A 25,645-nucleotide genomic window follows, 5' to 3' on the forward strand; every position below is an offset into this window, starting at 1 on the left:
TCTACAAATGCAAATTTATGTAAATTTAACCAAATTTGGCAGATGAAATTACGAATCAAATTATCACAATATTTAAACCTCAGTAAATATCGTATATTGCACGTTTCATACCTGAAACCTGGACTAAAAATAACAATTTCTGTCAGTGACTCCAATACGAATACGAATACGAATACGAAAACGAATACGAAAACGAATACGAAAATAACTTCAGCATCGTGAGTCACATGCCACTCTTCGATCGTACGCAGCAAGCTTGTGTAGGTCACCATGCTGAATTCCTTATATGGTCAAGACCCCCTATCTTGATTGTAGCGGACCTTAACAAAAGCCACCTAGCTTGTCAAAGCCGTGGTATGGCAAGTTGCTATAGCTATTATGAAGAGAAAGGAGTTCCTCTCAGATATTTAGCGTTTTCAACCTATTTTTTTTTGCAATTTCAATGAAAAAGTATCAGTCATTTGGGCAATTATAAAAAGGAAGTGAACTTTACAGCGGTAGTGAAAAAAACATGTTAAATGCCTTCATTAGACTATTGTCTTCAATCACTTCTGGTTTTGTAGTCATAAGTGTGATGAAACATCTTACTAGTATTTATTTCTGTTAAACACATCTAATGCAGTAACTTGCAAGAATTCTCATAAAAACTGAAGCATATTAATTAATTTCATTATGGCAATGTACTTTTTTACAATTAAAAAACTGTAAATACCACCAATTTGTCACAAATCATTGTAGGAGAGGTCCCACAATCTGGGTAAGAGCAGAATCATTTTTTTGGAAAATTTTCAGGGCAAGTGAGTTTCTGCTACGGACAAGTAGAAAAATAGAGGCTACTTGTCCGGGGACAAGTGGATAAAAATTAAATTTTTCAGGCCCTGAAAGGGGAAGCACATACATAACATGTGCAACATTACTGGTGTGTTTCACAACTTTATTTCACACTGTACATGTATACAGTACTGTATGGTACCTACATGTTCCTATTACGACCCATTGAGAGGCAAAGTCAACTTTTGTCTCCTATATAAAATGTAACCCACACAATTTTTTTTCAGATTTTTTCCAGAATTTTAATCAAAAACTGTAGCCAATGAAAAGTGATGTCCATTTAGCCCAAAATTGTCAAAAAAATTACAGAGAAATTCATAAAAATTGCCATAATGTTGCACTCAAATTTTGGTGGGAAAAAATACTGCACTAAGAGTTAATGCAGACATTCGGCAAACAGAACATGAGTCTATTGCATAATTGTTTACAAATGTTCCTCCAGAGTGAATTTTATATTCCAAAATAAACAAAGAGTACTGTCTATGTGATATTAAAGGTATACAGTCACCTGTAATCTAAATTTGCCCATATATGGTCAAAGGGGCGTTCCTTGGTATTCAAAATGCCCATGTGAGGGAGCTGTTTTTAAAAAGCAGCCACCCGCTTAAAATCTGTGATTGGTTAGATTTTCTCTTTCCATGGTAACTGTGGCACAATCGGAACAGGTGACAGCATACCTTTACAGTGTGATAATCAAATAAAGTATTTAACCTTTAACCCTAGGAACAGGATTGTAAATATCGATGAACATATAAAAAATTATGGAGACAATCAAGAAAGTGATTGCCACAGCTATTTCATACCATAAATATACATTTTACACCCGTGATGAATGAGATAAATGTAGTCTTGAGTTGGTAATGAAGATTTTTCTCCAAGTACCGGTACGTGTGGAAGAATAGATGTGAAGAAAAGCTTTTGATGTTGTTACATGTGTATATATACTCTGAGTTAGAGAAATAACTAACTCCACCAAATACACACTTGCCCCTTCCAACATGATGTGAAGCAATCTTGCATGTGTGAAGACTGCTCAACCGTACTGCAGCCCTGTTGTTGATAACTCATGCATAATTTCTTTTTCTGTCTGTGATTTCATAGGCGGAGTTAAGAATCACTGAAATTGTATTTCACTCACGTACAAGCAAAAGATGCCTGAAGCAAATGACTAAATCAAACCAAAAAAAAAGGGAAAAAATGGTGTTGGAAAAGCCAAGGAAATTTCACATTAAAGTGGATTTGATAGGTTGACAAGTTAGGACAAGGATAGTCCTCAGGACACAAATTTTATCAGCTTGAATGTTTGTAAATTCTTATCTGCTGAATTCATGAGTTACTTTAAAGTTCTTTCTTCGTAAAATTGGATAGACCTTCAGCTGAAATGAAATTACAAGTAGTTTGGAAAAAATAATATCACATATGTGAATGTCATGGCTTGTGATATACAATTACATAAATCTTTTCTTTCAAAATGGAGGAATTTTATCTCTTTCAAGAGGTTTTATCAAATAGGAATTGTCTGCTAGCATGTTCTGCCTGAGGGCAAGTACCGTGCATTGGTAGAAATCATTTGCATTTAAGCATTGCTTGCCCAGAGCCCTGTTCCAGCCATGCTACGAATGCTATTGTGAAGTCAGTCATGCAGACATGAACGTCTGATGAGAAAGATACAGGGGTGATCAGTTTTCAAGAGAAACTTTCCTTCCAACGTTTCTGTTATCAGCATACAAGGCAAGACCTTTGAACAGGGACATAATACTGTCTGTGGTTTGTATATGCTGATGGGTTTATCATCCACAAAGAGCCAAGGGTCATGACCCTGAAGGGTATCAGCAAGTGTCGGCTCATTGGGGATGACATCACTGTGTAGTGCTGTACATGTATGTTGTGTCACATCAGGTGAAAGGTCAAGCCCTCATGATTGGATAATTTCTGAAACGTGGATTGTGGCTGCCAATGGAAAGAAAAAGTAGAGAAATAAAATGTTTATTGTCAGTGTTGGGTATTATGATTTCCGTTGTGAACTCTATTTGTTCACTTTCCTACAGGTTCGAAAATTTCGATCTGTCATGGCAGGTTCCCTCTATTTACTAATATAACTACATTTACTTCTGCCTAGCTGTTTGATAACCCTCATTTACCACACAGAAGGCCAGTTTCAGTATTGGAGACAATACATGAGGAACAACCATACCAGTACTGAGGTACAAGTTAAAAGAGTACTTGCAGAAGTATATTTGAGATTCTCAGTATAATGTAGCTGCTATACTGTAACTTTCTACTCTTGATATACCTGTGTACAGTATTGATTCTTGAACTCAAAGCAGACAGTATTTGACCCTCTGTAAGCCCCCTCAGACCTACTGTACTCAATCTATTAACCACGTCAGTTCCACCTTGCATAATAATGAACCCAAGTGCTGCCTTTCTGGTTGGAAATGTGTCTTTGGCAGCTTTGCTTATGCCAAGTGATTGTGCAGTGTGGACACGTTGGTGGTGAATTGGTTTGAACTTTTCAAAATGTACTCATGATAAATTGAGTTGATGATAGCATTAAGTTTTGCTAAGACTCTCATAATGGGGCAAGTTTATTTACAAAGCATATCCTTTCAATCCTGATGTTGAACAACTGGGCTCTCCTTATGGATTTTTTTAACATCAATAAAGATTTTGATAAAATTCATGACACTGATTCATCAGTCGTAAGAGGCAATCACTCATGTGATATAAAAACGCTAAATTGAAAATCACAGAGCCGAGTGCTGTCTACGTCTCTCCCTGTGTGCGACGTCGTTCGGTGACTAATGAATGGATTTGATCTAATCAAGTTGTGTGATCTAATTTATCAGGCTGGGCAAGTCTGGAAAATTACTCCGAAAGGAAAACGTTATCATGGACAGTGAATTTCACCCAGACTGGGAGAATTAATGCACACGCTGCATTCCCACCCATATTCAGATATTTTCAAGTGTAGTACCAGGTGTCCAACTAGTTTCGTCAGCAACCATTCCCAGAACCATTTCATCAAACCCATCATTTGCCATCAATACTATAATGACAGCTCAGACAGGAATAAAAAAATGGAACAATATGTTTTCCATTCTGCATGTTTTTAGATTTCTGATTTTAAGATTTATTTTGATGCCTAGGGCATATCAGCTAGTATAACCCATTTTCTGTGGGACAAATTTCCTTAGTAGAAAATAAACACCTTTGCTTTCACAAGGATTTATGTAAAAACCAGTTTATTGTACAGTTGTCTGCTGATTAAATATTTTATTATAGACCAGACATTTTTTCGTGGAGTGAAAAAAAATTGATAAAAATTTACCTGTATTAATTGGCTACTGCTGTACTGTTCGGTAGACATGTATAATTCATGAATTTATGAATTTCCCATTCAGTTGCAAGTTTTATTTACAGCAACATTGTGACCCTTTGGTCACCGTGGTTTAGCCCAAACCCATTGGTATGTGCCGGGTATGGTGATCGCGGATCCGTCTACAGGGAATAGGGTCTGTACAGGTTAATGGAAAAGATGTCAATATTACACAGATATCAAGAAATGTCTTTGATTATGATGAAAGATGTTTGTGGAAAATTTGTCAACATGTTCAGCTGGATTTGCTTTCAATAATAATGCAAACCTTATCCATCAATTTCGGGTATGCTTGATCTGCTAATATTATCATTATAACAAAGACGAATTTGACCTTCCCAATATGCAGAAGGCAGCTTTACTGATACACATTGGCAGGTTGGATAACCATAGCTCTCAGATTTAATTATCAATTATCTATTCAAGGGACTCAGAATTGCATAAACTGATTCGATTTTTCACTGCGAAGGCCGCTCCTAGCACAATTATCTCATTAGCAGAAATTTAATTACTCTGAAATTGCAGGTCAAGTTCATTACACACGCCGGCTGTGGACTTCTTGCCGCTGCCAATATTAATCAGTTCACACGTCCAGTAATTGATGTTTGCATGCAATTGAATTGATCTCTGGGAAGTTGCATAATACGCCATTGTCATCTCATTTCCATGGCTACAACACCTATAAATTTGATGGGTCTCCTCTCCCAGCAGATACTGCTCTCAGGATTGTATCATAGATGCACCTTTCTGCATACATTGTAATGATATAAAATAGGCAACAACTTCATACATACTCTTTCCTACTTCTACCTTATTTCTGAACATTCTGATGTCTATATACACATGTCTGATAATGTTCTGTTGGGCATTGGTGATACCGTGCAATACTGAAAATTCCCGTCATTTTATGCTGAATGTTAGAAACGTTAAACATTTGTTTTCAGTGTATGTGCTGATGTCTATTGATGTTGGGAATCTTAAACTCATGACATTTTGAGCATTATCCCAGTGCACCTGTTATTGTTTGTAAAAGGTGACAGTATCTGTGCCATCCACTGGGGGATATCAGAGGATGACTCTCTCATTAAACTTTAATGCTTTAATGAATTTTTCAAAATTAGATATATGAATGTATCTTTGCTAATTGAAGCTTTCTAACGAACATATTGCAACAGTTATTCTCACAGTATAGTTTCGTATGTGTGTCCAAATACTGTTTATCCATAGTTGATAAACGAGGAATCACAAACTCAATTGGCCAGGCTCACTTATGAACTTGTACTTTGACCTCTGAAAAATCCATGAATCTTGCACATGCCGATGAAGACTGTAAATTTACTCAGTAAGATAGCGATAACAGTCTGCATCATCCATATGTGCTCATGTTTGAACAGGTCAAGCTGTGATATTTTATTTAAAGGAGAACAAACAACCTGGACTGTTCAGACATTCTTGTTTGTACCTTTAAAAAATTGCAGGGTTGTAAATCCCTGTTTGACAATGTGAAAGTAGAGTGATGGAGGCAGTGCTGCGTGCGTATGCATAGGTTTGATTTAAATAGGCTGAAGTGATGCCTTCATTAATTTTAGAGACTTATAATGTACATTGAACAAAACTATTTTTTTTGCAATTTCTTTATCATCTTTCAGGGTAATGCAAATCTTCCTAAATAAGCCATAAATATACATTTAAATAATCTCTTAAAATAAAAGTTCAAATAAAGAAAACTCTCCCTTCTGACAAATGACATTGTACCCGCGACTTTTTATGACCTTAGTGTACCACCTGAAACCATGTGGGCCTGATACATGTACCGGTACATAAACCCTTTAGTTCAGATCGAATGAGCTGTTGATCAGCTGTGTTAGAAAGTGTTTCCACTCACACTGATTTAATTTTGATGAGTCGTACAAGACAAAAGCATTAGCTCGCTCTACTAAAACTCAACCATTGTGGACTGACTTTGTCATTGAAACAGCTCTTGCACATCTGCTAACATTGGACTTGGTACTACATAGAGGCAGGAAATGTCTGAGAAGCTCATTTGTACTTGCGATACACTTTCAAAATGCATCAGTGTATCGACAGAAGGAGATGTGAAGAGTCGTTTTGTACAGTATACAGGTGATACATTATGAATTGAAAAGTATAAAGATTTTCTGCTGTGTAGGCGGAGTATTATGGTCAGTTGTCATGGCAACCTGCAATTGGGATTGTGTAACTCAAGGGAATAGATATAAAATGGACAGGTAGGCTTGAATTATGTATGGTGTGATGTTTCCATGTTATCCCAACTCCCAGTGAATCGTATGTCATGCTGGTGATGGTAATTTCCTCTGCCATGAAAAGGATGCTTTCAGGAGAGCTGACATGTGAAGGGTATAATTGCAGTGTATGAGGAAAAAGCGTCTGATGCACGTGAATGTGCATTCATTGCTGTACAAATTGTAAGCTGAGTGTCACTCTCGGAGAGAGAATAGCAGTATGAATGATCGAGTGAGCAGCAGTTGATTGCATATTTGCAGGAGAATACGACTTGGCAGGTCCAATATGTACATGTATGCTGTCCAACGCGCACAGAACAGTTGAAGTTAAACTAAGCAAATACAGCTTTTCCATATCTCTGCCCTGTTGTCAGTCTTTAATAAAATTTCAGCCCTCGTGTGAAGCTTTCCAGGTCCATTCCACAGCAGCCAGAGCTAGCTGACAAATTATTTCCGCCTCACATTTGTACATCACAAATATCCTCTACCCTCTGTACATACCTGATCAGTGCACATCTCTTCTGTGGACCTTTTATCTAGATTGTGCAAATGGCTTCGCTGAAGTCCTTAATGACACTTTGATAAGCAGCCACTAAAAGATAAGTGTTCTGCCTCTCACAGATAGTGGTGATACAGAAGTACATGTTTTATGTTCAGTAGTCAAATTAAGTTGGTGACCATTTTTACTTTTGCTTGCTGCATTATTCAGTGTGTTTGAAAGGTTTAAGAACAAAGGCCGATGATTTGATAACCTACACAATACCTGTGTTGTCCCATACTGTAAATTCGTTTGCACGTTAGGGCCAAGGGGAACCCATGTAACATGACTTGGAAATGCCAGTGAAAATTTACTGAACACTCTTGTTTAGATACAGATATCCACAGTCTTGATTAGGCAATAGAAAAGTTAGATTTGTTCCTGGTCATTTACCATACATGATCACTGAGAACCTGCATATCTTGTCGTCTTTCTCCCCCCCCCCCCCCCCCCCCCCCCCCCCCCCCCCCCCCCCCCCCCCCCCCCCCACCCCCCCCCCCCCCCCCCCCCCCCCCCCCCCCCCCCCCCAACCTTGGGTATGTTCAACAAAGAAAATTTTGACCATAGTGCTCCAAAACAGACAGCCATACATGTAACACACAACCTGAATTATTCACAATGTTGTATCAGTAAAATTAATCAACTCAATGTGTGTTTGGAGCTGCCTTCCGTTCGTACCTAAAAATGTTAAAAAGGAAGAGAGGGCAATCTGCAGCTGTTGTGGTAAACTCAAACCAAAATGAAATGAAGGAAAAAAGAAACAAATTAAAAACCAAGAAAATTGAATCACTGTATCAGTTTTACCCAATGCCTAGGGTCAGAAACAAATTTCTTTTTTCTCATGACTTGCGATGTAATTATACGAGTTATTTTTCTTGTGTACATGTATTTCCTGGGGGAGTTTTAGTCTCAGTATCACAGATTGTCACCTTAGCCAATGCTAACCCTATGCTCCAATCTGATGTTTTGAATTTGTTTTGCCTCTACATCATGACAGTTATGCTGAAAGTGCAGGATGTACCGAAAAAAACCAACACTTTGGACAGTTTGAAAGCAAATGTCAGTTTGGTGATGAGTATTCACTACCCAGCGGCTGTTGCTCATGCATTGTGTCCACCAAAGCACAATTCTTTGCAGCACTGCCAGCAGCGACAATGACATACAAGCAGGTTTATAGCCAGTTTCTTGCTGTCCAATTTGTCCAGTCATTGCCTTGGGACAACCTGCAAGGAAGAACACTTTTAACCTGTTCACCCCCGATTCCCTGTAAACAGATCCACACTCACCATTGATAACAATGGGTTTTGGCCAAACCATGGTGGTGAAAGGGTGAAAACAGTGGACCAGCATATCACTGTTAAAGCAACTTTTGTCATGATATAATATGAATTTGTCTGCGATGCTGTATATTCAGCTGCTTGCTGGAACTATTTGCCTGTAATTAAGGTTATTTGAGGGATCTTGGAGCTTTGAACATTACGATACCATCATCAGTGTTTGAATATCAAAGGGTAAGCTGTGTGTATAGCCTAGCCGGCAAAATTGTAATTACAAGTCAGGTCACACAGTGTGCTGCGGTGTCAGGACACTTTGAGTGACTCAGACAAGTGCTTCTCTTCCAATCCACAAATAGGTCATATGGTGATTAGGAGGAAAGTGGCAAAGCAAAATAGATCAGAGTTGTTGAGCATGAAGGGCTCACACCATCTCAGCACCAGGCGGGTTATTTTTAGTGATATGACTAGTTTGTAGTGCAGTGCTAAAAGGTCACAATCTGACGCAGACTTAAAGTTCACATTTTACAAAATGTAACATCATTAAAGAATGGCTTTTTCATTGTTTGCATGTGTATGTCCTGATTTTGAGATATTGTTTCATGATTACCTATGTACAAATGTTCAAGAGTCAATTGGTCGTCAATAGAGGGCGTTCTTCTGCATGAATCCCCATTCATTACAGCAGTGTTGTAAGACCTATCCTGAACAGATTTACTTACATCTGATGATATGGTGTTTTTCATATTGCTCGTTCTCTTCTTTTTAGTTCAATGACTGATTTTTATTTGCAGACAAGTTGCTGTGTAATTTTGTTCACTTACTTGACACTTTCACAGTCATGTAGATTTGTTTTATTTGCCACTTTGGTGAAATAAATTTATCTTTTTCAAAAAAATTACAGCATAGTGCTGAGTAGATGTTAAGATGTTGACCTTAATTCCCTGTAACCAGGTCCACAATCACCATTGACGACAATCGGTTTGACCAAACCATGGTGTTGAAAGTTTTCAGCACTCTACCGGTATTACAACATCTCACTTCATGTACCGGTACAGGTGAATTTCTGGTTATATTCTTAATGTTCTGAGAAACTAAAGGTGCTGATTTTTGCATCACTTCACAGTCTTCTACAATTTCAAGTTAACATCATGATGTAGTGTTTAACCCTTTCACCAACATAGTTTGACCCAAATCCATTGTTTTCTATGGTAAAGTTGGACCTGTACACAGGGAACTGGGGGTGAAAGGGTTAAGAGTAGGAATAAAGAAACATTCTGTATGTAACAAGGAAACAGGCCAAGTTCTTGCAAACATTTCAGCAAATTGCCCCAAAACAAATGGCAAGCAGAATGACTGCCAGGACTCGAAAGCAATATTGCAGGCTAAATAAAACACGTGTACTCTCCAGTATTGGGACTACATGAAGCATCTTGTATTGATCACATTTTCAAAATACACATAGATGCTGATGCAGGCTTTGACATCCATTATGTCTTCACACAAATGTACAGACATGGGCAAAAGGTATTTGAAAAATAGCATATGGGACAGTCATGATAAAACAATGAACTAAGTGTATTTCCAGATATGCTGGTGAAATGTTCTACATAGCCACACTCATTATGCTTTGTACATGCTTCAGTGTAATACAGTTTTAGATTGCCTTTCAGTAATGCTTGTCTTCCAACAAACATGAAAGACATGCATTATTCAAGTGCCTCATTTAAAATGTTGGCACTACAGTAAATGTGTATACAGTAAGTTTAATTGAAATTAAACAACATTGCCTCGTCATATATTTGATCATGTCAATGAGAAATTCAGAAAACTCCGCAAATACACAAGGTTTGTCTAAAAGTAAAAATTCATCATAATCCATCTGTACTGAACCAGCCAGCAAGACTCAGTAAGAGTTACCCTTTAAAGTTACCCTTTTAAAATCAAGTGTAAATATAATTTGTCTGATTGTCTGCTTTCCTCAATAACTAAGAAACAGCTTTGTGTCCATCACTTTTTTATGCTCAATACTACAAGGCTGTCATAATTGTATATTACACTATAGAAACAGTACAGTTGTAATAAAGAAATTAATCAAATTCACACTTTTCAGAGAAAAGTACTGACATGCATTCTAAGGGTAATGTGCATCAAACACTAGTTTTCAGTTACTTTGCAATCAAAGGTTTGCTGTGATCACTTCAATACCAGTATGTGTGGTATGGAAAACTCAAGTGTGAGCTTTCAGCACTCACTTAAATTGAGTCAGTTTCACTGCGCGTGAGAGTAAGGGTAAGCTTTGGTGTACCTCATACGTGATTTTGCCATGAGAGAGTGCTGCAACGTGAATGGTTATCAATTCTGCAGTGCAGTGCCAAAGGAGCTGACCCACTTCCATGCTATAATTGCACTGAGTTGGTATTGCGTCTTCGTATCAAAAGCAATGGCAATGATATAATTCAACAGTACCTAATCATGTAGAAAACTGTTACTGACAGGTAGAAAATTGAACAGTTCAACAGAAAATTACTGGGAAACGCAGTTATTATAAAACAGTCAAGTAATTCTTCTTTAAAGGTTGACCTTCCACTTGATTAAGTTTAGCCTGGTTTATTCTGACCCAATTTTATGCTTCATTATTATTACGCACATGGTTTTGAAGACCCTTGAACTCAGAATAAAATCCTTTCACTTTGAATTTAATTCAAGAAAGTCACAGTTTGAAAACAAGAGCCCAATTTCCAAATTATTGTTGATTTTGTATAAATCATAGAGCTACTTCTCAGGGTTCAATGCTGCAGCAGTGTACTTATAAGTTGATCTGACACACATATGATACCTTGTACAGTGAGTTATTTGGTTTCTGATGTATCCAAAGGAAATATTTACTAAGACAAGTGCATCTACGGTATGATATTGCCACCACCAGCACTACTAGTATACTGTAGCACAAAACAGTGCTAATAACTGTGTGAAGCGCCGCGTTACGTTTGTATGTGTTATCATTCAGAGCTGAGTAATGTTCAGTATGCAGGCGATGACATTCTGTGACCTTGCTACTGGGAAAACGTGCTTTTGCTCCTATGCATTCAAGTCCATGTCCATCAGCATATTGAAACAAACAAGTACCACTCAGTGAACTCTGCCTACTCCAACATGTAAAACTTTGCAAAAGAAAACCAAGATACTCTATATATGAATGTCGTTGTAACCTCCCTGTTCACAATTTATTGGTTCAGAGAATTTTAACTACTTCCATTCTTGTGTGTGAATCTTCACCTAACAAATACCAATTACCAAACCATTCCAGACGCAGACTCTTAATACACTATGGTTTTCGTTTGCAAGATCGAAGTATTTTGTGTTGATCTCATGTACCTAAACAGGTAACATTATAAAATGATAAGGAATTTCATATCGTTTTATACTACTAGTAAATGTACATGTACTTTCTTTTAACCATGGATACCTTGTATCTCGCTGCTTGTCTCATTGGTCAAAGTCTTGTACATCTAAGCTATAGCCAATAGTTCATGAGATGCAGTGTGTGACATACAGATCTGTTGTGAAAAGACTGCAGCAGTGTATAGGTACATAGACATGGCAAGATCAAAGTGTCCCACGATTTCCCTTTACCATTAATTCAATTTTAGTGTTCATGTATTTCCTTGAAAGCCAAGAAGCAATCACCGACAATGAAATTAGAAGCATGTCATGTGAGCTTCCAGCATGCATGTATCAGCCTTTATAATTAATATCTTTCCTGAAAGACTCTAGTCAATCATGACTAATTTGCATATTCAAATGATACTGACTGAAGCTATGCAGAACCGCAATAGAAAGAATTCAGAAGACTTCAGCAAATGGAATAAACGTTATCTCAAATAGTAGAATGCTCTTCAAGCCTTGTAGTATTTAATTAAATATGCGTACAACATGGTTGTCATGTCAATAGCTAAAGCTCGTGAGTGTAGTCTGGTAATTGAATATTTGTCTCTTAATAATGCAATGAAAGTTATGTGACCGTGAAACGTGTAATTTAATGAGAGATATGGTACCTCACGGAGCGAGACAGGCCTGCCTGAATAAATGTGCAAGTAATTAAATTTTGCTGCAGAGTAAAGTCTGCTTTTCTACTGCAGCTGATGAATTCAAGTCAGTAAATGGTAGTTGCAAAGGTGACATAAATCGTTACTTTGTGAAATGACGCCAACTGATTATGAATACAGCTATTTTCTGTGATATCAAGTTAAATATTTTTGTTGTCATAAATGTCATTATGATTTGCCCATCACACTGTCTTTTAAGTTGTATCCAGTCATACAGTATGGCAATGTGACTGTTACTAGATCTGTCTTCTACGGTACTTCTCTTCAAAGGGAACAGCTCTCAGTACCTATGGTAGTGTTCATGAAATGACTATCCTGAGTATGCAGACGTGACTGTGACAGATTTCAACTTTGTGTATTCAGTGACTGTGTGCCGGTGTTGTCACTTGCATATGAAATTTGTACCGGTACTAGTGCTTTTAAGGTATACTGTCACCTGTTCCCATTTTGTCACAGAAACCATGGAAAGAGAAACTCTAACCAATCACAGATTTTAAGAGGGTGGCCACTTTTTAAAAACAGCACCCTCACATGGGCATTTTGAATACCAAGGAACGCCCCTTTGACCATACCGGTATGTGGGCATATTTAGATTACAGGTGACTGTATACTATAAACAGATTCTCTATTCCCTCAAATGTATTCTAACAAAGTAACGCACGGTCTTTTTACAATTACAACTAGCTACAAATTCGGAGTCTTTCATTACGTTCTCCAGAATAACCCAGTCAGGGAGAATTTTTTTTGTATGCTCATACTGCATCATGACAAGATAATGATGTTTTGACCACTGTCATCTCCGTTGTGTTTTCAACCAATAGAAGAGTATTAAGTTTCTTTAAATCTGACATCTTTCAATTCAACCCTCTTCAGTCATTCTATGGACCAGCCCTACATAATGGTCGTCCATTGACAACTTAACAATCCGTGTAGCCGTTTTATTAAGCCTAAAGGCTGGAATTGAAGTAAAGTCATGCCCATATCTTTGTAATAAAGTTTGACAGATTACTAAACTTTGGCGACATCCTGTCCAGATCATATCATTGGCCTTGACCTGGAAAATGAAGCAAATTCCCAGCATTGTGAAGCGACTTAAGAACATTTAGATATTACATCAGCAATGTAAAGACAGTAGACTCAAAAACTAAAATATTAGCAGGATTTTGGAATTATTAGCAGGTGTCAAGGCAAGATGGATTTTAGATCATAAATTTTCCTCAGCGTTTGGTCAGGTGTGGGAAGAGGAAATGGGGAGATCTGGAAAGTAATTTTGATTCATCAGTTTCTCGGAGAGACTACCGCGCGTAGGTGTCATGATATTGATCAGTGACTTGCCCAAGGTATATCAGAGAGATTGATGGAGACTGAATGTGATCATGGCAAATAAATGAGACTGGTGCAGTGATAGCAAACGGAAGATAATAACAAGATGGAAGACATTTTCGCTTCTGGCATTGATCTGATAGCTCATATGGAGAACGTTGGTATTTTGTGTTGTGAAATTCAGCTTTACTGCCTGGATAAAATGACTGCAATACTATACCTTGGTTACTTCTGACTTCCTGCAAACTCTTCTTGTTCCGAGAGAAAAAACAAGATAGATGACAAGCAAGCAGAAAGTAGGGACAGTATCAACATTAGCCAACTGCTGAGTAATTCAATCTTGCTGGAGGCTAATATTGAGCAAGCTCTGAATTCACCCCAGAAGAAATCTGTGTCCTTTGACAGCAGGGTTTTGAATTTCATGTAAATTTGCAGATTCTTGTATTATTAAGTCAGGCAAAAAGCTGGACATTTCCGGCTCTCACTTTTCAAATCCGTACTTAGTACCAGGGGACTCTGCTGCTCCCCAAGTGAATGACACTTCAAATCTCAGAATGGATTTAAAGTATAAAGGTGAATAAAATGTAGCAAATGAAGTCAATCTACTACCACGGACCTCTCCTTCAATCTGACTTTAGAGGCACCTAAGATATTTGATGGTTCTATAAAGTTTTGCCGCCATGTCATGTCATGTCTTAGGTTCTTCTGTTAAATACGTTCGCTCAGTTGAATGCTGTTGTCTCCGGTGTCATAATGGTTAATAATTCTTCTGTCGAAGTCTGGAAGTCAAAAGAACCTGAGTAAACACACATTTACAGTACAATCGTTGTGTCCCAGATACATGTCTACAAAGTTACGCCCAAAAGAGTATCCAGTTTGTGATTTGGCAAAACATTGTACAGTTGGCAATTGCCTTGCTTAGCAGAGTGTTATGTATTGCAAATCTTGTGTATGCTATCATGGCTAGCCAACACAACTCCAGTCATTTCCTGAAGTGATGAATACAATTCTCACATCGGTATCCATATGACATTCATAGTTATTAAAGTTGTACATTTTTGTTGCTCTGAGGTTTCATTTGCGCTGATCAATTTATAAATTCCATATATCTCAAGTTATTTCAAGAAAATTTTGATACTGAATATTAAAATTGTTTGGAAGTATATGTATGAAACAAGTCAGAGCATATACATTGCCCATGAAAATTTTGTATGTTGTTGTTCTGCTATCTGGTCATGTACCGGTACTGTATTTCTAGTCTGATAATATATTATTGCAATCAGCCTTAGAGAAAGTTTAATGAGCCATCCATTAACTTTAACTCTTGTAATAACATTTCAAATATTCACATTGTACCTGTTAAAAAGTCTACTCTCATCATTTGTAATCTTATATCTGGCATCGTTGCTTAAAAATTAACAGAGTTCACAAGAGATCATTCTTCATTATTGAAATACTATTTGCATAGTCAGGCTATGGTAAGTTCAAGTCTGGGAGTTTACTATGAAACCTTGTAGAGATATGAAAAATGCTCCCCATGGGAGTCATATTTCAAGGCCCCAGCTATCAGTAATGAGTTGCATGCTTTGTGCATTAATGTATCTGATGACGCACCCACCTGTGTGGATGTACTGACTTGTGCCTGAAACAGAAGCCTGATGAAGCGTGCATCTGACGAGGTCTGAGTGACCCGGGACAGCTCTGCCCCATCCACACGCCTTTGTGGGAAAGTGCCTCATTTTAATGTGTTTCCATGTTTCACCTACGGCGTGCAGTTGGTGTTCTCAGCCTGACTCCCAGCTGGGGTGCCTCATCAGTGTCTTTGGTGGTGTGGATCTGAGCAGGGCACCCAAAGTGGACATGAATTAATCGTGCCTGAATGTTTGGCTCTCTGTCTCACTATTAACTGCCAGTGTTCATGCGTCAGCCTGTCTGTGTGTTAGAGGTCAGTGATCAGAGTATGGGATGCAGCAAGACTTTTGCTGAAACTCTTGAGCAACTCCAGCAAATTGAAGACGGCGAAAGTTTGGGTGAGTTCAAATTCAGGACAGCTGCAAGCCCTGAAACACACTGGATATGCAATCCAGCTGCCTCAACTTGAAATATTGTATGCAGTGCTGTCCATTGCAGTTTAGCCTATTTTATTTTCAATGCTAAATTAACTTGGTGGGGTGGGGGGGGAGTGCAATTGAAAGTAGCAACAGTTGATGGCTGGTACGGTGTACATGTCCAGAACTACTTTTTTTCAACTATACCGATATGTCGTGGCAAATCCTGATATGCTACAAATATACATCTGGGAAAAGGTCATTAACTACAAATTTTTTCTACAAATGTGCAAAAAAAACTATGGTGATCAATGAATTTTTTGGGGGCATTTGACTAACAACCTAAAGTGACCACGCAGTTCATTCCATCAGACCACTTTTGTCCCTCTCACTCAGTGAAGTAAATTCACCTTGACATGCAAAAATGAAACAAATTATCTTGGTATGCAATGCCCAGAGGTGTTTTCCATTAATATAAGGCATCTGATAATGGATAGAGTTGACAGGCAAAATAAGAGCTGTCAGTTTATTTTTGATAAACTTAATGTGTTTGTTTTTTAATCACAGGTTAGGAAATTATCATACCGGTAATATTTTTCCAAAACATTGGAAACCAATGCATTGCTGGTATTTCTCGAATTATTTTGCTCTTTACAACTACAATACACACATACATACGTACACAGTAAATGTGTAGTGTGTATGTATAGATTCTAGGGTGTTTTACAATATAGGACATGTAACTATCAGCTGTGGACAAATTTACTGAGTGCCACCGTTGCCTCCAAATGACTGAAAACTCATTCTGGAAAATGTGTCTTTAATAAATAACGGTGAAATATCACAGTGGTCAGATGGTATCAAGAGGCTCACTAAAGGAGATTAAAGGCCTGACTAACCACCGGAAGTGTTTATTAGATGCAAAAAAGTCTAGAATACTTACGGATTTAAATCTGCTCTGTCCATCAAACATACCCGACTCTCTGTCTCATGAAATAATCATAGCTTTCTGTCTGTCAAAAACCATTGACATTTTGGCCTGTGTACTTGTAGATGTGTGAAATCGGCTCCAGAGTTGTACAGTGCAACTTTTCAAATATTATATACACTTCAGAGAAGCAGTGTTATTTCACTCCATTCCCAGCGCAGAATGCCTCTGATTAATCTATAGTTTTAATACTCTATTCACCCTGAGGATAAACACGTCATCCAAGTCACAAGAATGTTTCCAGTGTCATGGAGATCTCCATGGTCTGTCTTGCCCCAGTGGTTGTACTGCGATATTTCACTGATGAGGTCACTCTTCCTCGTCAATATTATTCGACTCGCTCTTCGTCTCTGACCAATTGGTTCTCTAACATTCATGATCACCTGAATTTTCTTCAGTTATTTCTCATACACCATAGTTCTCTACCAGTAAAAGTTGATGGGACTGGATCACCAGTGTTATGATAGATTTGTATGTATGGACTGCAAATGTGATGAACAATGCAGCTGGACCAAGTTCAGTTCCTAAAAAGCTAATTACCATGTTCACATGTAACTGCATTTACTCACACAGTGGCATGTACAGAATCTGTGCCAAGGTAGAGGTCACTACAAATGTAGCATCCACTATGTACCAGGGTATACTGCACAGTACATTTCTCCATCTGACATATGCCCCTTAGCAACATATGAGAATCAGCAACACTCACATGCTCTGCAATTTTTATCTAAGAAATTATTTAAAGTGTAAAGCTCATTTCATATTGTGTATTGGAAGTATGAATTTACCATGTTTGTATATGAAAAATGCAAATACATGTTGTTTATCACAAAACAAAATAGAATTATCTGGTATATTAGAACAAGAATTGTTCTTGTACAAAGATTTATTGTGATCATAATACAGATAATACGCTGGCACTATACTTAGATTGTTGTGAGGTTCAAAACTCTTGCTGGTAATGCTAAGTCTAAAATTGTGCCTTCTAAAGAGTAACTTATACTGTAAAACTCTACTACAAATTCCCTGTGGAAGTTCACTTTCTGTTTCCTGAGTAATGAAGTGAGAAATGCGCAAACACACACAGTTAAACAAGCAGTGCTCCAGCAAAGCCACCGACAAAATATCTGCAGTACTTTCTCTGTCAGGAGAATTGGTAAGGCGTAAGTGCTTTTCCAGTCTGCAGATTAAACCCTAAATGCCAAAATCTTATTTGTTTTTTTCATTGTAAGCAGGTTCCCAGCTTGTCTCTTTTGCTTTAGGTGTTTCACACTTTTTTCAGTGTAGCTGATCCTTGTTGTAAATTGTAAGCTGTGAGTTTTATCTCAATTTTCTAACTACAAGATGTTCAAAATAATAATTGCAATTTTTATCACATAAATACGTTCTTGAAAGTCATCAAAAGTTTGAGTGGTGTGCTCAATTATTTTGCATAAATAATAAAGTAACATTTAGCATATTTGACAGAAAGCATCACGTTGACAAAGTTTAAGCTCCTCCCCAGAGTAAATGCAGTTTTGCATCACGGAACAAGGGGCCTTTAACGAATATGGTACATGTATATTCAAATCTGTATGATTATCTTTATCATATAGCATTTTACATATTTTATATTTTATGTAGTATTTGAAAATGAAAGGAATAGTGAATTCATGGGCATGTGCCTTTAAGATTAAACACAATGGTAGCTTTATATGTTAAAGCTTGATCAAAAGGACAAGATTTAAGGAAGGATTAAATTTTCTTCACTCGAGAAAGACAAGTCACTAAGTATTATGAATGATGGAAGCTATCTTTTCCCATGAACTGAGGTTTGAACTCTTCAATCATTTCAAAAACAATAACTATAAAACATGTAATGTCAAACAAAACTATTTTAATTATATTAAAGCGTTCCAATAATTTGCCCTTGTAATTTTTCAAAATGCCACAGGCATGTAGACATAGCTGTGCTTTGCGTTCACAACATTGCAATGAAATTAGATAGAGTGATTCTTGAATTTTCCATGCATCATTTATGGGAAAATTTACCCGAGGCCTTGGGGAAATAGCCTTGGGGATTTTATTGGGATGTGTGCCAAGTTTCGTGTTCTCCTGTCAATGTGTACAACCGAGGCAGAACGGCAGAGAAAGATATTTTTCTGATTTCATCACCAATGTCCCAAGGCTATTGCCAAAATTGGGTCAAAGTGAAGAGTTTTTAGAATGGATCGAAGCCAGGATTTAAAATTTCAATTGATTTCTTTTTTTCAGCTGCACCAATGTTCAGCCAATGAAAATGTGCAGATGTCATTAACTAAATACAGAAATATTGTCAGATTGTTAAAATGCTTTTGTAACATTAAATACAGAAATTTCAATTTTCAGGCCAAGTTAATACACCATAAGTCATAATATCCTAAAAACAACATAAGTTTTTGCATTTCATGAACACCTATAATGAAAGTCAGCAAAGCTGTGACCTACTTTTGAAATAATACATATACCCAAGAGCATAAGTGTTTATCAGTTCTGCGGTGATAATCATCTAGAAATCAAAGGTCTCTCCAGCTGATGATAAACGACACACTTCTATGAATAGCATTGAAGAAGCCAACATTGAGCAGCTGGAGATGTTAATCCCAGCCGACAAAACATATAAATTTACCAGGGATAATAGATTTCAGAGCAGCGGACAGCTGAGTGTCATGGGTCTCGTAAGGACAAGACAAGAATATGTTGGTGGGCAGCAGAAAAAGTCTCCTAGGGACAGGGGTATTATACATGTAACAGTGCATACTTCAGAAAGATGCTCTGTGTTTCTTGCTTTCTTTTTGTTAGAGCTAGTGTTGTTTCAAGGGTTGGGTATAATTACTTTCTTGGCTGTGATGGAGTTCAAATTCTACTGTATAGAGAGGGAGATTTCATACATGAGCATATCATACGATGGAGGTCAGATTTAAGGGTGAGGGAGGGCGTTCATGACTGTAAAGCCTCTGTTTTGGAAATTGAAAGGGATAACATAGTCCTTTGACACAAGCTGATCAAGACAGTCTCTTGACCCAATCATACCTGAATATTACACAAAGTGTAATAGTGTATAGTGCTCCATTATTGGCATCTAAACCAGCAAACTTTCCATTGAACAAAAAACTGAGTATAATTTTCAATAAGTATCACTAGGAAATAAATGATCCCATCAGACAGAGACTTCAAACTACCGTAAAGTCAAGTGGGTGAAGGTCTTTCTCTGTGCCCAGACACACATACACTACATGAGAACTGGCAAACGTGTCAATGTGTCTGAACAGGTGAAAGCCATGCTGTATCGTCTTCAACACACTATGACGTCAATGCAGGCAGAAAACACTCTCTGGTGGGCTCTGGTGTGATCATCACGTTGTCAAACTGCAGATTCACTGTGACAGGTGTAATTAAAAAACACAAACCAGTTGAAATGTATGTGTGTGCACATATGTCAAAAAATAAAAAGCAACGTTGATGACAATTTGTTGAACTCTGCTCGGCTGTCAGGATGAGGGAAGTACTGAGTATTGTATGTATGTGCCTCAATCTAGATTTTAACAAATTGATTTAGAATGATGCGAGATGTTGATGTATGCTAGTACGCTTGAACTGTGTTCGTTTTGCATACCGTAGAAATATTTAAAGAGCTCTGCCATTCATTTATGCCCCTTCTTTTCAAGAAAAAGTGAATTACTCAGAGAGGTTCATTCTAATATGGCATCCTTTGGTTGTAGTATACAGTACTCCAAGATAAAGTAACTCGTTCTTTTTGTTGGTGAAGATAAATCTAAGTGAAAAAACTAGAATCTGGTCTCGCCACTGTACTGTATACAATCACAGGCAGATAGTCTTATCAGTATCTGCTACCCTGTGGTGTTTTTTTGTCAGAATACTTTTTTCCTCAATTGGAAATTTGACAAGTTTTGGACCCTTTATACAAGAATCGGTAGAAATGTGTAACATATATCACCATCAGTAAATAAAGGATAGATCACTCACCAACACTTTCCAAGAACGAAAAAGTTATTACTGTAAATGAACATGCATGGAAGCATTCTATAACTCTTTCAAAGAAATTTATCGATTTAATGAAGCTATATAGTTGCTTGGAAATAAATTGTTTTAAAGTGACATCAGTATACAGTGAAAGTGCATGTTTCTCAGTACCAAGATTATCACTGATCGGCATTTGACCCAAGTGTTCATATTTAGATAAGAGTGTGTACGTGTACCGTCTATTTTAGCACCAGACATCTGCATGTAGAGCGTGTGTTTCTTAGGATGTGTATATATGCATCAATATTATTGTGAGTTTTTGAGATGACCCCTTTCTTGTGTCCATGGTACCTGCCATAGTATTTGGTCACCGTCATTTATCCTTTACATATTCATGTTGTTCCTGTGGCGTCTGTGAAAAATTAATAATCCAGTGAGTATAGCATGCGCGTAAAACTCCACTCAGTTCATATGCAGTTAACTTCAACCCTGCCTTTCCCATTCCCAATAAATAAAACAAGCTGTAGTTTAATTTCCTGCGTGGAAACATTCCATCAAAAAGCCTGTAATCAAAGTAAACAAATCTATCACTAGTCGATTTCACATGGGCACAATACTTCAAAATCAGCAGAGGAAATTCTTAGATAATGGCCATGGCTGATTATTCTCACATTTTTCCCCTATAACACTGTAACAGCTCATTGAAAACTGAGTCTGTTAGAATAAATATAAAAACCAAGAAACCTGATATGTGTACATTAGGTTTTTATTTTCACTACGTTATTAGATGTATTTGTTTATCACGCTACAAACAGCACTTTATTTATCTAAATATAGTATCTGGGTTACAGTTACATTAAGACTGCAGTTATAAAAACATCATAATTCAGTTTTAAATGAGTTCTACGCGCACGTCATCAAGTTAGAGACTCCGTGCTTTGAACTATGAATAATAATTGACGGTTTCGATTTCAAGTTTCTCCGTTGACCTTTTGTCTGACATTTGCTCTGTGAACCTTGCAGGTTAAGTTGCTCCACTTCAGTTTTTTTTCCCTCTCTGTCAACTGAGGTTTCATTGCTGTAGCGGCAATTATGTAAATGTCAGAGGCCCTGTATTTGATAGTGCAACGAAATGCTTGTATAATAGCGATGTTTATAGTCCGTGTTCAAATGTACTGTACATTCACATTGTAGTGTCAGCCTCAAAATATCAACTCAAGACATGCTTGCTCTCTGCTGAGAATTCATCCAAGCTTTTCACCTGTAAAGGATTGCTATTTCCATGGATTAAAGGAATATAAGTGGTTGTTGTTGTCAAACTGATTTCTTTTCACAAGATTTGTGATTGGTTTTGCTACATTTGGGACTTCAACAAACTTATTATGATCGTTATGAATTTATGAATAAGAGACAAAAATAATTATAGAATAAAAGAGATATCAGAAAAGTATTGGCTAATTGGATGTTTGCTTATATCTATAAGAGTATATGCTGAATGGAGAAAATGTCATATACATGGAAAATAAAATTAAAATTACTTTTTTTAAAATCCTCCATGATAAAATGCACTGTTGGCTAAGCTGTCTCTGAATGACACACTGCCATTCATTCAAGTACCACCAGAGTGAATTCTTCGAAGTACTTAAGTCTTGTCAGCTGTATCTTTTTGCTTTTTTTAATAAAATGGTTTGAAATCTAATGCAACTTGTGTAAAAATGCTTACCGTAAATATATGGATATTTCTGAAAAAAAAATTGATATTTCTGATACCAAATTATGTATAGCAAAAATAAAACCCAATACAGGAGTATGGTTGCTGTATATATTGTCTGATCTGTAGCGTGTGTGATCAATCAAAGCTGTTCCAATCACAGAGGAAATTTCTTCTTTTATCATGCTTGTAGATATTTCTAGTGTACCAGTACTACCTGTACATCTGATAAACTTGAGGTATTATCCATTCCCATCTGAATGACAGTAGATGCTCAAATTTCCAAATATTCAAAGTCATGTTTTATCTCCGCTGAGTTGAACACTTTAGCTCAGATAGGGACAAGAGACACTTTATAACCTTTTCCATTCCCAACGCAATAATTTTACCTTTGGTTTGGAAATTACTCTCATCTGCACGGAAAGCCTAAAATCTCCCAGGAGCAAATGGAAAATTTTACCAGCTTTTCATGGAATGTCAACACAGTCATTATGTTGGCAATGTATCTTATTATAAGATAAATGATTTTTTAAGTAGAAACGTAAATGCATCAATGGACAGTTGCCATAGTAACCAGCTGAATTTTGGTAATTTTGACTGAAACAAAAGTATATGGGGATTTATAGTCCATTTATCAGTAGAATCATTATCCGTAGTAACACACAGTGAGTGAGCATATCCCAGAAAAAATTATGATCTAAAATTACATACAGTTTCAGTTTATTCTGCTGAAGCACATACAGTACCTCAGTTGCTGAAACTAATGTGCCCTTCTCCCACTTTTGAAGTTTCATCACCAGGCAACTAGAGATCTTATTCAAACCTTCGAAAATACACAGGTGATAACCTCACAACAATACAGATCCTGTTCAAACCATCCTAAACACACAGATGATACCCTTTAGTCAATTGAATTTAGTTCGGACTATATCCGAATACACGGTTTTGTGTGCAAACTGCGTGATTAGTTACACAACCGAATAGGATAAAATTGATGATAAATGCATTCCTCAGTATAATAATTGTACCGTAAAAATATATGGAATTGTCAAATTACCGGTAACTATTCTGTGTATGGTAGACGGAGACATTTTCTGTTTGCAAGATTTGTGTAACAATGTGTACTTCATGCAGGAGGTTTTGCATGTTCATGTGTGTACTTACATGTATATGTAAAAATCATTGGAGCATATTCCAAAGTTTTAGATGAGGAAAATGAAACTGCCTGCTGAGGATACATCATTTGTATTACCAATAATTTGCTTGGGCCTTGTACTTTAAAAAGAAAATTTGTATTGCCTATGGTCATCCTCAAATAGTATTTTGGAGGTTTACTTCTTAGCTTGTTTGTGGATAACATGCTCACAGACATCATCCCAAAGTGTTGTCTGCAGATTTCTGAAGCTAGACGGAAGACTTAATACTGCATCACTCTCTCCATCTTTTGGGATGAATTTGGTGACTTGTTTTTCTCCTCAACACAAAAAACACTGCTCTGTTACAATTATGTTGCAAAGAAGTCCACTTGTCTCCAGGCAGAGTGAAACAATATCAAGAGTAGTGACTTGTCATGTGTTTTCGCGAAGAATGACTTCCCAGTAAATGTCATCCCCGTCCCTAAGTCACCCTGCAAGAGTTTCCCCCATTGGTGTATCAAGGTAGTCAAATTCGGAGACAGAAAGTTTACGATACTATAAATTTCTACCTATGTGCCATAAGATGGCTGACTTAGCATTTGGCACCAGCACAGAAAAGTTCATGTATAGAACTGTATGTTGAGTAGTCAGAAGGGATGGCTTTTCATTTAGGTCACAATTAGATAGTTACATGGATACTAGACATAGGTATTTGTGATAGCCCTTTTTTGTCGATGGCTAAATGATATAATTACCGGTAAGTCATTTATCAAGATGATATAAAAGCACTTTCTGTGTTTACTCAAAGATATTACACAAAATTCCTGTGAGAGAAGGATGGTTTTCTTCATCTAACCACGCAATAACAGTCTAAAGATTAAAGTGAACCACAAATGCAGATTTGATATAAGCAAAGCATTTGTCTTTGTGCTTATTTCATATATTAAAAAAACTTTCAACATTTTCTGGCTCATCAAAACCAATGATAAATAAAATTAATGCTGACTCAGTATTTGTTTTTATTCATGTTCGTGTACATATACTCCTGTCATGTGACTTCAGTTTTGAAAGACGGGTGTATGCTACTTTGATACTGCAGTTTTTAGGAATTCAACAATGACATTTTGTTCCGTTCACAACTGAGAGTACGCAGGCAAGTGTATATGAACCACAATTTCATGCTATGAACACGATGAGTTTAGAAACTAGAGCCCTCACACATCCTGTAATGTCTGCCATATGATAAACTTGGCAAGACTTGAATCATCCACAGACGTTAACCCTCGTTCTCATGAAAACTTTACATGTATTTAAAGTGGGATGATGCACTCTGGCATCTGGCTCTGGCCTGTATTTCGTCCGTGTGTGAAAGGAGACTGCCAGCGGATTAGTCACTTTGCAGGGATTCTTGGAAACTCATGAAATCTGACATGGTATCAACTTTCTCTTTATCCCAAGATGAGAATTCTCCCTGAGGAGTTGATTCAGGTTGATTCCTCCATTAATATATCATGATGTTTTCTTCAAAAAAGATATCACAGAGTAGGATGTGTTGTGTTCAAGCACTTTCACATGGTGAACTCAAGTCACCGAGTTCAAGGTCTGTTCAGTGCACTACCTTGACAATCTATCAAACAGACGCCTGTCTGATGCTGAGTGTTCAAAACAACAAATCAGAACGTTTCCATGTGATTTACGGTAGATACATTATTCAACACAAGGCAGCTGCTTACACATTGGGCTGTTAGAGTGCAAGGTTTTGTGCTGCATAGCTGACAAATAGGAAGGGCGCCCTCATAGTTCAAGACTGAAAACACTGCATTTCATGATTATCTGTGTCATAGACAGTCTTGGCAATGAGGCTTCATTTTAGTCAAGTCAGTAGAAGATTTGACCCACTGACTTTGGAATGGCATATTAAATCAAAACAAACTCAATGAATGAGTGTAATTGGAAAATGCGTTGCTCAATAATACATTTCAATTGAATTTCGCATTGAGGATCGTACATGTACACGCAGCTGTTATTGGCCATTTGCACTT

At 37.3% G+C, this 25,645-nt stretch overlaps 1 protein-coding gene across 2 annotated transcripts in view; it reads left to right on the forward strand.

The window, feature by feature from the left end:
- The window catches only part of LOC139140505 (E3 ubiquitin-protein ligase HECW2-like), a 110,775-nt gene that overhangs the window by 18,338 nt on the left and 66,792 nt on the right, over nt 1–25,645 (forward strand). Inside the window, exon 1 of one of the 2 annotated variants that reach the window (XM_070709810.1) lies at nt 15,354–15,748. The exons of the other annotated variant lie outside the window; for it this stretch is intronic. Within the exon in view, the coding sequence (XP_070565911.1) occupies nt 15,637–15,748 (112 nt within the window). The 5' untranslated portion in view covers nt 15,354–15,636. Of the gene's footprint in view, nt 1–15,353; nt 15,749–25,645 lie in introns of those variants that run through there. 2 annotated transcript variants of the gene reach the window in all.

The sequence above is a fragment of the Ptychodera flava genome, chromosome 9, assembly GCF_041260155.1.
Source record: "Ptychodera flava strain L36383 chromosome 9, AS_Pfla_20210202, whole genome shotgun sequence".
Lineage (NCBI taxonomy): Eukaryota > Metazoa > Hemichordata > Enteropneusta > Ptychoderidae > Ptychodera > Ptychodera flava.